This window comes from Phacochoerus africanus, chromosome 8 (assembly GCF_016906955.1).
Source record: "Phacochoerus africanus isolate WHEZ1 chromosome 8, ROS_Pafr_v1, whole genome shotgun sequence".
In the NCBI taxonomy this organism is placed as follows: Eukaryota; Metazoa; Chordata; class Mammalia; order Artiodactyla; family Suidae; genus Phacochoerus; species Phacochoerus africanus.
Genome location: NC_062551.1, coordinates 17,383,860 through 17,398,423, shown reverse-complemented (window position 1 = coordinate 17,398,423; position 14,564 = coordinate 17,383,860). Strand labels below are relative to the sequence as shown.

The 14,564-nt window shown below is 40.5% G+C and overlaps 1 protein-coding gene across 1 annotated transcript in view; it reads left to right on the top strand.

Annotated features, from left to right (window-relative positions):
* Window positions 1–10,780, top strand: part of LOC125132742 (cytochrome b5 type B) — a 39,549-nt gene extending 28,769 nt beyond the window's left edge. Inside the window, exons 4-5 of the mRNA XM_047790396.1 lie at window positions 3,673–3,701; window positions 6,955–10,780. Of these exons, the coding sequence (XP_047646352.1) occupies window positions 3,673–3,701; window positions 6,955–7,048 (123 nt within the window). The 3' untranslated portion in view covers window positions 7,049–10,780. The remainder of the gene's footprint in view (window positions 1–3,672; window positions 3,702–6,954) is intronic.
* Window positions 10,781–14,564: the final 3,784 nt, after the last annotated feature.

Below are 14,564 nucleotides of genomic sequence, written 5' to 3'. Positions count from 1 at the left end.
AATCACTTCCCATGTGTTTGCCAGTTATGACTTTTCTTTGTCGTTCTTGTAACACATCAGAGAGTCAGTATGGACAGTGCATTGCCTCTCAGAAGAGTGTCTGGAAGAAAACAACTTCACCTGCGTGCTTGGACAGAAACATTTCTGAGTGGTCTTGTTCCTCCAGTCTTCCCAGGCGTGGGAAGGTGGTATTAAGTCTCTCTAATCTTTAGAAAGCTGATTTTGTAGATTTTGCTAAAAATGCCCTTGGGTCAGAAAATTGTGTTGAGCTCATTACGTATGACTCGAATTCGAATTCCTGTGATCTGAGTCTTTCAATTCACAAGTGAGGAAAATGATTTAACATTGAGCCTGCAGACACTAGGCATAACTTCATTTATGAGCAGCTTTAATAAAAAGGTTACTCAGATATTGTGACCTAGTTCCTTTTATCCTGCAGAGTACATGTTTAGTGTTTATATGTATATAAATATATTTATTATTTATTTTATGAGGGAATTCAAGCCTTAATGAACTTTGAACTTTAGGAGTCACTTTACCTAAACAGTTAACTTCTCTGTTAATTTTGAACTAACATCAGAGTAGACTTAAAGCAATTTGATTGTTTGGAAGTGTATTCCAAACTCCTTGGAGAATCAAGAACATGCATATTCATTACTTGGTAAGGCTTTTGGTAGAATTCCGGATTTGAACTGCTCTTTTATAACTAAAATCATAGAGCACCACAGTTACTACTGTCCATGCCGAAGATGGAGAGCATTCACTTCTCCTGACCAGTCTTGCATGTAAATTAAAATGTGGGCAAGAACGTAACCAGCCAGCTACGCCTGAACACCCAAAGGGGTACATTAAAGTCAATCATAAACTGTAGGAATTTCAGCTCAGTGGCCATTGGCTTCAGCTCTGGGCTCTGCCTTGGAATTGAGGATGGGGAGCTGTGCACGAAGAGGACAGAAAGGTGGAGGTGAGGGAGGGGTTTGTGTTCATAGAACTGTTTGCTTTTTAATTTAGTTCAATTAAAAATGAGCTTATTTGGCCTCTCTCCAAACGTGGCAGAGGCACTTGGCTACCCAGAGCAGCGCCTTAAACAGCTCTTTCATTTATAGTAGATTAAGAGCGGAGTCACTGCAGTGTGGCGTTTCCTTGGCTGTCACTATGCCAGAAAGGATTCGCTTCTTTCTCCTCACTTTCCTCCAAGCTTAGGGAAGTTGATCTTTTTGCCTCCCAGGATAAATTGATTTAAAAGCAGGGATTGAGGTGTTCCCGCAGTGGTTAACGAATCCGACTAGCAACCATGAGGTTGCGGGTTCAATCCCTGGCCTTGCTCCGTGAGTTAAGGATCCGGCGTTGCCATAAGCGGTGGTGTAAGTTGCAGACGTGGCTCGGGTCCCGAGTTGCTGTGGCTGTGGTGTAGGCCTGTGGCTACAGCTCCGATTCAACCCCTAGCCTGGGTACCTCCATACGCCACGAGAGTGGCCCTAGAAAAGGCAGAAGACAAAAATAAATAAATAAATAAAAGCAGGGATCAAGGTACTTCATTAAAAGAAAGAAAGAGCGGGAGGGAGGGAAGGAAAAGGAAGGAAACTATGGAAATTTAAAGATTTTTTTTATTGCTTATTAGGAAGGATTACATTTCAGCATATTATGGTCTTGGTTCCTTCTGGTCTCTCCCTGTCTTTCGTCTCTCACTTGCTTATTCCATTGGCCGAGGCTCCCTCGGCTTAGCACACACCCAGTGCCTCTGGCTATAGAAGAGGCTAAAAAACTTTGGAATCTAGAGAATCCATTTATATGACTAATGGCTTTTAATGTGATTATAGATTAAACATAATACATATATTACCCATTATGCACTCATGTAAGCCTTTCAAATTACCTGTTTTTTCTTTTAAATACTAATTCTCCATTTTTTTTGTTCTATAAATCATTGGTATATGTGTGGATAAAGCATGGAAGACTGTAGCTATTTTCTTGATAGAATTCAATTACTTCTTGGCTACTGTATGGGAATATTTTATTTTATTTTTATTTTTTTTAATATTTAACTTTATATATATATTTTATTATTACTCAAATGAATTTATCACATTTGTAGTTGTATAATGAGCATAACAATCTAATTTCACAGGATTTCCATCCCATTTATGGGAATATTTTAAAAGGCAATATTATAAACTAGATGCACGCAAAATCATCACTCCCATGACCACCTTCCAGATCTAGAAAACAATTGCTGTATTTCTCAGAGATTGACCATAATTTGTTTGAACTAGCCTGATTCATGCTCTTCCCGGAGAAATGTCCCAGATAACAGTAATCCTCAAGATCTCAAGAAGTGTAGTAATGTCTTAATGTGATTTATCTAAAACTTGTTAGAAGTTTTACTTGCCTATAAGCTAATTTCTCTTCGGTTTGGGGCATGTGCTCATTTGCATGACAATGTTTTAGATATATAAAATTAAAACTCTTCTCGTGGTCTGCTCTAAAGTATCTAGGCCAGTATGTAGGGTTTTGGGCAGTCTTGGCGATTACTGAAAACCGTAATTAAAAAGAATTACCACAGCCGGCATACTGCTACATATTGGCAGAGATGATGTTTCGGGCTGCAATAACCTGTGCTAATGGGCTCTTGTCCTCTGGCAGTAAGGTGGCAGGCTTTTTTTTGTATTATGCAATAAATGAAGTCTGTTAACTTCGTTTGATATGTCTATAAACTGAATTAAAAAATTTAATACCAGCTTTAAGGTCTAACTCACATGCCATCCAACCTAAGATGTACAAGTCAAGGGTTTTTAGTATCTTCAGAACTGTGCAACCATAATCACAAATCAGTTACGGAGCATTTTCATCACTCCAAAAAGAAGCCCCCAAAGCTATTAGCAGTCATGTTCCTTTTTCCTCCAACTCCTCTTCCCCCAGCCCTCGGAAGCCACTAATCTACTTGCTCCCTCTCAATTGGCCTATTCCGAACATTTCGTGTAAATGGATTTATATGTAATACATGGTTTTTGTGTCTGGTGTCTTTCACTTCATATCACGTGGTCAAGGTTCTTCTGTGTTGTCACAGGTATCACTACCTCATCACTTGTTACTGCCAGAATTTTGTTTTTAAGTTTAGTTTGGTATTTTCTTTCCCTTAACTCTGTTGTTCCCATTTTCAATGTGCTAGAAGCCCTAAGGTCTCTAATCATAACTGGTATGATTTCAGAGAGCACACCAGTTCATTCCTCTAAGCCACAAAGCAGTCACCTGCATATGCTCCAGCATTTCCCAGTTGATCTCTTATGTTACAAGACAGCATTTTTTTTTTTAAATATGTTTTTAGAAAATGTAATCTTAGCTACTGCCAGTGACAAGCCCAGCTGAACCAGGCTTATCATTGTGACTTCACATTAGTCCATTGCAATATAGTTTGTTGCATTGGCATTTTTTACACCATAAAAAGAGCTGAGGTCATTTCTCTATGCTTTTGTTAGTGGTTCTTTACTAGAAACCAGTATATTATCACAAATAGAGTTCCTGGTTCTCCCACTGCATATAGATTTGTCAACATCAAATTGCATGAAAGGTGACGTTCTTTTATTAGCTTCAGAGTTTATATGAATATTCAAGAAGATTTATATACTCTATGTTAATCTCTTTTTGTTTGTTTTGATTATGCTGCTTCTTCAGGAGCCTCCGACAAGTGGCGTGTGCAAAAGGTTGGTATTCCCCTAATAGACTTCCTGATGCTCAACATGCTGTCTAGCAAAGAGTGTGCTCCGTAAATATACACGTGTAGCATAACTTAAGAGTGAGGTTTGACAGCTGATTATTTTTTGACCAAAATTATTGCAAATTCAATAGTTGCTTAGCTTTAACAAGATTAATTTTTTACGGTTTCAGTCATTTTGAGTAATCTCAAAGCAGTTCATGCCTTCAGTAATTTTTAAATCTCATTGTGGCATAAATTAGAAGAATCAGATTTAGTAAGAGGCAAGTATGCATGGACAAGTACTACTCTTAATGCAGGCCCTCTGCAGCCCAGCCCAGCTATGCAGCTTCCACTTAAAACCTAATCTCATTTAATCCTCACAATCCAGTCTATAAGGTGGGTGCTATTATTACATTTTACAGAAGAAAAAATAATTACGTATTGCAGTCATATTCAGGAATTCAAAGGTATACTTACAAATATTCCTTGCAGTAATGTTAGTAATATAGTAGTATTAGCTCTGACAGGTATAAATTTGTCATCCTTTAAGTCGTCTACTTGAAATGACTGTGAAATCCTTGGCTTTTAAAAATTCTTTTTTTTTTTTTTTTTCGCCTTTTCCTGAGCCGCCCCGAGGCATATGGAGGTTCCCAGGCTAGGGGTCGAATCAGAGTTGTAGTCACTGGCCACAGCGACATGGGATCCGAGCCGTGTCTGCGACCCACACCGCAGCTCACAGCAACGCCAGATACTGAGGCCAGGGATCAAACCCGCAACCTCATGGTTCCTAGTCAGTTTCGTTAACCACTGCGCCATGGTGGAAACTCCTAAAAATTCTGTATAGAGATTATATAGAGCTATTTGTTTTATCTTTCTGAAATCCCTCTTAAAGCATTTCAGAGAGAGAGAGAGAGAAAATGTCTTTTTTCCCCTTAAAAGCATCACGTCTTTTTTGTTTGAGGTGATGGACTGTATTTTTAAAAGGTGCAAATTAAAGGAAACAGTAAATTCAGCTTCCTTAATTTTAAGGATTTATGCTAAGCCATATGCTCTATAAAGAATTTGAAAATACAGGCCATAAACTTGCAGTAGAATCACAGGGTGTGGTTCACACCTACTGATCGGCAAAAAATGAAAAATTCTAAAAATAAGGGGACTTGTTTAGGGAGTGTGCCACCAAGATTCCTAGACCCTCTTAGGGGAATGTAAATGGGCATTATCTAGTAAATTTGACACTATGATAACTTTTGACCCAGCAATTCTACTTCTGGGGACAGATATATATATGTATGTTCAAAAGAAACGTGTGTGCAAGTATACCAGCAAACACATACAGGAATGCTCATAGCAGCGTTATTTGAGATAGTTAAAATTTGGGAGTTCCCTGGTGGCTCAGCAGGTTAAGGACCCAGCATTGTCATTGCCGTGACTCTGGTTGCTGCTGTGGCACAGGCTCTATCCCTGGCCTGAGAACTTCCACATGCTGTTGCACAGCCAAAATATATATACATATTAAAATTTTGGAAATAACTCAGATAACCCTTCATTTATAAAGTCTGTGAATTCATTCTGAGATATTCATACAGTGGAATACTGCAAAGCAATAAAACTAAATGAGTCACAGCTACATGTAGTAACCTGAATGCATCTCCAAGAAGAGAGTTCTGTGTAATGGCCAGGAAGTTGTTGTTGAACCCGTGCCTCCTTTGGTGCAGTATAGCCACGTTTCCTCTGGTTCTCTTCTCAGAGGCGGTTAAGTGTTATGAAGGATTCTATGAGGCTTGGTGGTCAGCCATTTACAGTCTTTTGCCCTGAAGAATTTATTTTCTGTGTTTTCTCAAGGCTTCAGCTTTTGAACCCTTCTTTGTCATATGGTTGCTCTGCAAGATACCCAAATTCATCACTTTCCTGGGGAGATTACTTCTGAGTTTCCCTATGCCATGTTGCTGTTGTACATGCCAGCCACCTTGGTTTTGGTTGTGGTTTTGTTTTTGTCTTTTTGCCTTTTCTAGGGCCGCTCCCGCAGCATACGGAGGTTCCCAGGCTAGGAGTCCAATCGGAGCTGTAGCCACTGGCCTACGCCAGAGCCACAACAACACGGGATCCGAGCCACTTCTGCGACCTACACCACAGCTCATGGCAACGCCAGATCCTTAACGCACTGAGCAAGGCCAGGGACCGAACCCTCAACTTCATGGTTCCTAGTCGGATTCGTTTACCACTGCTCCACGATGGGAACTCCACCTTGCTTGTGTTTTTAAACAAAGCTCCCTGGCTAACATTCTCAACCTGCCCAGAGCAGCTTTCTGCCATACTTAATGTACAAAGTGCTAGGCGTGTTTAGGCAAAGAGAATCACTTTTGTTATTGAACCTCAGCTGGGTTTTGGGCCCAAAGCCTTTTAGTACCAAGCCTGCATATGTCATAAGTAGAGAGGCAGCCAGGTCATCAGGATCATAGAAGAATTTTGCCTTAAAACTAGCTCTGTTAGAGAAGAAGGATTATTTTAAGGAGAAGAATGACTGTCCTCAAACTCCTGAAAAGGTTTCTTATAAGGCTTTTTAAGCCAACTACTCACTTACTTAACTTTATGGGAACCAGCAGTATGTTCTCTGTGTGTCTGTGTGTTTTTATTAGTGTCCAAATTACACAAGGGATCAAGAGGACAGCTTGGCTAACTTCCCTTTGTGATTTTGGGTGCAAAGCTTGTATTTCTTTTGTATGAAATGAAAATAATAGTAGTATCTTTTTCATAGGACTGTTGTGAGGATTAAATTTTAAAAATACATGTGGGGCAGATATAATATTGCCATCCGTTGTACTAGGTAACATTGCCTCTAAATTTATGATATAGATAATATTTATATAAATATTTGTATATTATATGTGTTTATTATATTCATATCTAACATGGCCTTTTCGTTTTTAAAGCATAAAGAAAAGTTAACCTGTCCATAATCCCATAACCTAGAAATAACCACTGTTATGTCTTTGTAAAAAACAGATATTGGGAAGTGTCATACCATACATTCTGGTTTTAATCCTTTAAAAATTTTTGTTCAGCTTTGTCCCTCTGATCCAAATATTTGGGTTTTTTTTTTCCCAATTACTGTGTGATTAAAAACAGTTCAGTTTCCCCAAGTAAATACACATTCTTTGCTCATAAAAATATTAACAAATGTGAATGTTGAAAGGTAGCACCCATTTGGTCTGGAATGTTCACGATCTTATTGCTTCCTCCCCACCCCCCTACCCTTTTAGCTACTGGTCATACTGGATCTTCCCCATCCTGGGCGCCATCCTCTTAGGTTTTCTCTATCGTTACTACACGGCGGCGGAGAGCAAATCCTCCTGAGGAGACTTTGTTGACGTCGGGAAAGCACATCCACTTGGGAGCAAGAACCACAGACTCGATTGGAGGCTGCGGCTGTGCCCTCTTCTCGAATACTGCCAATTATATCCTCCCCCTCGGAGCCCAGACTGTTGGCCAGACATCCGCCTCAGCCCTGGGGCCAGTTGCGAAGTCATTTCTCAGAGCCTTACTCTCAAAGCACCTGCTCATTGTTCTGCGTCTTTGCCATTGTTTCCTCTCTTCATGGTTTCCACGAGCACCCTTGTCTTTCAAAACTGTGTTTTATAACCAGAGTCCGCACGTCCTCGAGACACTGCCTTTTGGTGTCATTGCCTGCTTTCCAGTACTTTGAACGCACATTAGACCTTCTTAATGGGGCAGCCCACTCTGGTTTTGAAGCTTTTCTTTTTCCCCTTTTGTTTTAAGTAAATAGTATCTTTTAAATTATAACTTCATTCTATCGTTTATCATTGGAGGTTTCACTCATGATGTCAAGTTCCACACCTGTGACTTAAAACACAACTGCAGGATGATCCCATTCCTTGTTTATATTTGTTAAAATTGAGCGAGCGTGGCAGGGAGGTCTTGTCACCCCCTTAGGCCGCCAAATGGTGCTGGGCAGAAAGCTGCCTCCCTCCTGTTTATTGGGAGTGGAGAGAACTGGGAACGGGAGGGCTGAACTGGGATAATAAGCTGAATTTAATCTTTCTTTTGAAAAATAATCGAGAGACACTACTTGAGGACAGGCATTTAGAAAAAGCACCAAAAACTTCATCCTTTATTTGGGTTTCGCACCAATTCCCAGCCATCTCTTTTCTTTTCATTTTTGGCCTCACCCTCAGCATGTGGAAGTTCCTGGGCCAGGGATCTAACCCACCCCATGGCAGCAGTAACAACACTGGATCCTTAACCTGCTGCGCCACATGGGAATTCCTTCTTTCCTTTAAAACCCCTTACCATCTTTTATTGGTAAAATATAAACTTATAGTTATGCCCATAGAGCTTTACAGTTTTATTAAAGGATTTTCCTGTTTTTTTTTGTTTATCCATTAGCCGACTTTTTTTTCTCCAGTTTACAAAAGGAAGAGACTCCGAATGAGTGAAAGATTGAGTGGTTTGATCTTCTGATTGCCCCAGTACAGTAACTTCCACGGAAAAGTGGCAGAGGGAAGGCAGAGAGCATGACAAGAGAATGTTTTTCATTTCATCTGTATTTTACCTCCATGGTTCCAATTTGTGGTTTTGTTGTTTTTCCACAGAGAATAAAAAAGCTAGCAGTTTTTTCTTTTTTCTTTTTTCTCTTGGAAGACTGTCTCATTGAGGAGTAGGTTCTTATTCCTCCTCGGTTCAGGAATTTCTCTGGCATATTTAACTACCTTTTCCCCCATGGAAGCACCTGGGGAGACAGTCCATGGGCAGTTTTCTGCCTCCCACTGTGGTGACTTTTTTCCCCATCCTTTGAGGGTCACCAGCCTGCTCTGAGCCATTGTCACGGGCAGCAGGGAGCAGCAGGCAGTTCAGGAAGGACCACAGGCACTGTTCAGCATCTCCTCCCCCCTTCAGCCTGCCAGGGACTTGACAGGGCAGGAAGGTACACAGAATACCAGTGTCTGCCCCTGCAAACTATTTAAGAAGTTCAACCTGGGTCTTATAACCTGTGATTTAGCAGTTGAGTGACTTTGGAATTCATAAAAATGACATTGACCTGGTTCTCGCACACTTGGTCATGACATAATGGAGTAATTTTAGGGGGTTTCTGGCTGACTTTTATGTCAGGGATATGGGTAAAGTTTTAAAGCTTTTATCTTTAGAAAATGTTGCAAATGGATTATAAGATGCCACTTTAAGACAGTCTATTGAAGGAAAAATCTTTGGTGTGTAACGGAAGTGGTGTGGCTTTTGATGCTCCTATTTGAAGGCAAGGGAGGGTTGCTTTGAATAAAAATTGATATGTAATTGCTGTGATGATTAAGTTGCATGATCACATGGGGCCACCCTGAGGTAGAAAGGACAAAGGAGTATTGAGGAGCTGGAAAGGGAGCATTCAGGCTGAAACTAAGCCAGAAGATAACTTGGGTCAATTAAAAGTGTGTTGGCAGTCCCCAAAACGGAATGAAAAACATCTGGCTTAGAAGAAACGTTAAAGAATGATATTTGTAAGTAAAATGTGTGTTTTTGATATTTTTAGGGTAAAGATCAATGCAAAAGATAGGCTTTTCTATTTCATATGGGTTGTCTTTTTCCTGTTTATATGGGGACTTGTTTTTATTCAGAGCCAGAGGAAAAGATTTTCAGACTTGGTCTCACCATCCATGAAATCCATCCAGTACCCAGGGCTTCTTTTCATCTGTTGCTAATGTGATGTCACTTTGTATTATAAAAACCACTTGTAGGTCCATTTACTATTTTCCTGCTTCCTACAGAAACAGCCAGGTGAAAGGGAGAGCTTGTGTGAGAGTTTGCAGAGGTTTTTCTAAACAATAAAGTAATACAGTATGTGAGCCAAATCCATCAAAAAGGACTTTTGTTTTAAGAAGTAGACTCAAGTTCTCGAGAAACAGTCTCAACTTTGCTAGGTTGTGAATCCTGCCTGGAGAGCCAGTGGAGCCAGTCCCTGCTGGATGGCGGAGCCTCCTGGGGGGGTCTCTGGGGTGTTTGGCTGTTTATTCCCAAGGAGGACTCAGTGCTGCCACCCACCGTTCTGTACTTGTAATGGCTGCTGATCCCAGGGAGAAGGTGAGGGGAACTGACTGCCCCCCAAATGGGGATGCTAGTTCGGGGGCCCGAATGTCCTTGCCTCTGTCTCTCAGAATTGGTTTTGGTTTCTTTTTTGTTTTGTTTTGTTTTCTTTTCTTTTTTTTTGTTATTGTTGTTTGGTTTTGGTTTCTAAATGACTTACATTTGTAAAGACAGGAAAGTGGTGGGGACAAAGTTTATATATACTGTGTTTAGTTCTTATGTGACCACTTGAGCAGAAGCAAAAATGCATTGGAACCTATCATTTGAGCCTGTGAAGTTCTTTGAGCAGTTGTCATGAGGCCCATGTTGGGAAATAAGAACATTGTTGAGTGTATACTCATTCAGTTCCCATGGGGAGCAATGAAAAAATGCTTTACAGGCCAGCTATGTCATTACTTATGTTGTATCTCATGCTTAAAATCTCAAGCGATATCTCTCTGATTAAATTCCAGTTTAGAAATGTACACCATTAATGCTCATTACTTCTGAGGGAGAAATGGATTCAGACCTGTTGCAACAGGAGGTTAACACTTTTTTTTTTTTTTTAACCATCTTATTCTTTTGCCAGATATCACAAAAGTAATGGGGAAGTTAGTCCCGTTTGGCTCTTGTGCTCTGAAAAAGCTGGGTTTGGAACTTGTGGGAGTGCTCCCAGCGGGAGGTTCCAAGAAGCAGAGAGGTTGTCAAGTTACCCACCCTACATCCAGCCTGTCACTCGAGAATTTTCAGAGCTGCACGTTGCCTGCACCTTTTTTCTACATTGGCTATTTTGGCAAAACATGACTATGATTATCCCCCCCCCCCACTTTTTTTTAACTTCACCCTCAACTATGAGCAAGTAATATTAACATTCCTTTTGTGTATTCAATAATGGAGTTTGTTTACCTATTTTATTTCAGCATATTTTGAACAAAGATCTTTGTCTCTTTCTGCTGGAATGTGCACACAGTGAATGTTTGTTAGAACGACACACAATAAAGATACTGTTTTCCTTTTCTTGCCCTGGCTATGGTTATTTAAAAAAAAAAATTTTTTTTTTTTAATTTTATTTTAAGTAGAAATGTTGGCTCTGGAATTCTCAGGTGTCTGGAAGAAAAGAACTTGAGAAGCATAAAAGTCATCTCTCTCTGTGCTAATCTTGTGTTAGCGTAACTTGATGGGGGGAGTTCCACGCTTCTTCGGGAGTCATGCTGCTGCTCTTTCCCCAAAATGAAAGGCGAAGATTGTGAGACGCACAAATTAAGAGTTTTGCTGTATTAACGGATGTGAAGTGGCAACCAGGTAGACAGCTTGGGAGTTCTGTTTTTACTGAAACCATCTGATAAAGAAGTCATTTCAAGGTAATAATACTTGTTATCTATAGCGCCACTCTTTAAATGCTTGTTTTTCTTGGAAATGGCTGAACTGTTGGGGAAAGTGAAACATTGAGCTCGAAGTTCTAGTGACTGTGTTAATAAAACAAGGGAAATAAACCATTTTTATAATTACTTTTAAAACCTACTGATAGCCTTCTAACATGACCAGTGAGACACAGTTCGTTAGGGCTTGGTATTTTCGCTGTCACGTGAATTGATGATTATTAACAGGAAAGGAAAGTCCCATTCTTATTACTCGTGTTTGAATCTGTTGTTTCAATGTCAGTCCTCATAAGGCACATGTCTCTTCCTGATGCTGAGTATTTGGCAGGTACTTGACAAATCCTGGTTGACTGGTTGAAAACTTGAGGTAGAAGATTGTGATTTCAGTTACGTAAATTTAAGGTAAGAAACACCCACACAATCTCCTAAATGATTGGTAATTGTAAGTAACATCAGTCACCTAACATTAATTAGCTTAGTGGATGTCTATATACTCTATACAGATCTTTCTTCACTTACAATGTGGTCATGTCCCAGTATGCTAGAGAGTATCGTACTGGGTCTCACTAGCACAGAAAAAGACCAACATTCAAAATACGGATTTTGCTGAATGCATATCACTTGCACCATGGTAAAGCAGAAAAATCCTAAGTTGAACCATAATAAATTGGGGACTGTATTTTAGGGACCGAGTTAGCTTAATCATGTATAACAGCATTTTAAAACAATTCTTTAAGAAAAAATTTTTTTTAAATTATAGTTCATTTAGAAACAATTCTTGTATGTAGCATTCAGGAGAGGCTAGAATTGCTTTTGGGGGAACCATGAGGATACAGCTGTAATATATTTATCACTTAGGTGCCACCTACTATGTGCTGTGCAGTATCTTTGACAGCTTGCAAGCTTTTTTTTTTTTTTTTTTTGGGTGTCTTTCTAGGGCTGTGCCCGCGGCATATGGAGGTTCCCAGGCTAGGGGTCCAATCGGAGCTGTAGCCGCCGGCCTACACCAGAGCCACAGCAACTCGGGATCCGAGCCGTGTCTGCGACCTACACCACAGCTCAGGGCAACACCTGATCCTTAACCCACTGAGTGAGGCCAGGGATCAAAGACATGTCTTCATGGATGCTAGTCAGGTTCATTAACCTCTGAGCCACGACAGGAACTTTTTTTTTTTTTTTTTAGGCATTTCTGATTCTTTGTGCCATGTAACGTGGGATTTAGAAACTATGTATGGCTTTTGAAATTGTTGTATCGTGAAAGGGTGATTCAGGCTGATTGGAGGAAGCACAAGATAATGCAAACACAAATACTCCTGTTTCAAGTTTGACAAGTGGCTTTTTTTTTTTCTTCAGGGCCGCACCTGTGGCTTAAGGAAGTTCCCAGGCTAGGGGTCAGATCAGAGCTGCAGCTGCTAGCCTAGACCACAGCTCCTGGCAACACCACCAGATCCTTAACCCACTGAGCAAGGCCAGGGATCAAACCCACATCTTCATGGATGCTAGTTGGGTTCATTACATTTAATTTCCCTCTGGAAAGATCCTTGTCTGTATTGGGTCTTGGCATCATGAAATGTTCAAATTGGGAACTCCACAAGTGGCATTTTTGATCCATCAGTTCCAGTCTCAGAGCAAAGTTCCTATTATCTGTTCCTGGTCCTAATCTCTGTGACTGAAACACTGATACTAAGTTTAGAACTACCTGGACCTGGAAAGAGACAAATTTTTAAATCCAGGTGCCTAAATTTCATTTTCCTTAGAGAAGCTTGCTTTCGGAACCTTTTCCTCTGGTTTCCTCATCTAAGTTTTGCAGAAGGGGAGGTGGCATTACCTTACAAACAATAGGATGATGTCCACAATAAAATCGGATCTTCTCACAAACCTGCCCGCTCTAATTTAATTATCCAAAAAATCTAATCAGGAAAATGGGGCTTTCCAAGCCTGCCAATATGACCCCCTTCTCCATCTCTCTCTCTCTCTTTTTTTTTAAGGTTTTTAGTTTTGTTGTTGGCTCTTGGATTCTTCCTACACTTTCATCCTCATCCATCTTACCCCCTATTAATACACCGTGCTCTGTCTCATGTTTTACTAATATGACAAGGTCACATCTCAGCTGCGCTTCTCTTCATTTTTAAGTATTATGGTACAAAAATGTACTCGCTAGCCTGTCCTACAAAACATTTGGAAGACATAAAGCTGATTTGTTTATAAACTGAACCATCCATGTAAACTAGTGCAGATCTGTTTGAACATCTTTGTTGACCTTCGTTTAAGTTTTGCTAAATTCTACCTCTGGACCTTTCGTGTATGAGTCAATGAATTTGCTTTTTGTCTTAAACTAGTTCAAATTTAGTTTCTAAAGCATACCCTGACTACAGTGACCTCTGCAACTTGCCTGATCTTAAAATGCTTGCCTTGGTAGCATCTTTGAAGGGATTCTGCCTCTCTAAGTATACCATAGGGCAGAGGCTCATTTTTTTCTTCTGTGCTAAGTCTTGAGCATCTGTGAAGAAGAAATAGTCTTTTTTTTTTTTTTGCCTTTTCTAGGGCTGCTCCCACAGCATATGGAGGTTCCCAGGCTAGAGGTCTAATCGGAACTGTAGCTGCTGGCCTACGCCAGAGCCACAGCAATGTGGGATCCAAGCAGCATCTGCGACCTACACCACAGCTGACGGCAATGCTGGATTCTTAACCCACTGAGTGAGGCCAGGGATCGAACCTAAAACCTCATGGTTCCTAGTCGGATTTGTTAACCACTGAGCCATGATGGGAACTCCAAGAAGAAATATTCTTTAAAAAGGTATGCACCCAAGATTATCTTTGTCATAGAATAAGATACATAAATAAGAAACGTATTTAAGCTAACAGAGGTAAAAGGGAACTTACTCGTTAGTGGGTTAGGAATGCGTGACGGAACTCAAGGGCAGAAAGCTCAACTGGACCTCGAGAGGAAGCAGGACCAGGAATCGAAAGCTGAGAGGAATCAAAGTGGCTCCATTATTTTCCAGTCCCAACACCCAGTGAAATTAATTCTTAGAAGTGAGAATGTGATTGGCCAGATAGTATCAGTGTCTATTTCTAGTCCCATTAAGGGCCTGGGGACCCATTCCTCATGTTTGAATGGGAGGGGGATTGTACGGGAAGCAGACACTCAAGGTAGATACTTTGATCACATACTTTGTGTATTTTGTTGATGTATCCTCATTACTGGACTATATATCCTCTCGAGGAAGCATCTTCTGCACCCCATAGGGAGGGTTAAGTAGATTCAGGATGGTTCATCTGAACGAACAGTCATGGCCAAATTTGTTCAACTATCTAGCTCTCCCAAGAAGGCTGTTGAGATCCCAATGCTACTGCCCCCATCGCTAAGAACCAAAACCCCCATTCATGCCTCATCTCCACAAACCCATTGTATTTTCTGT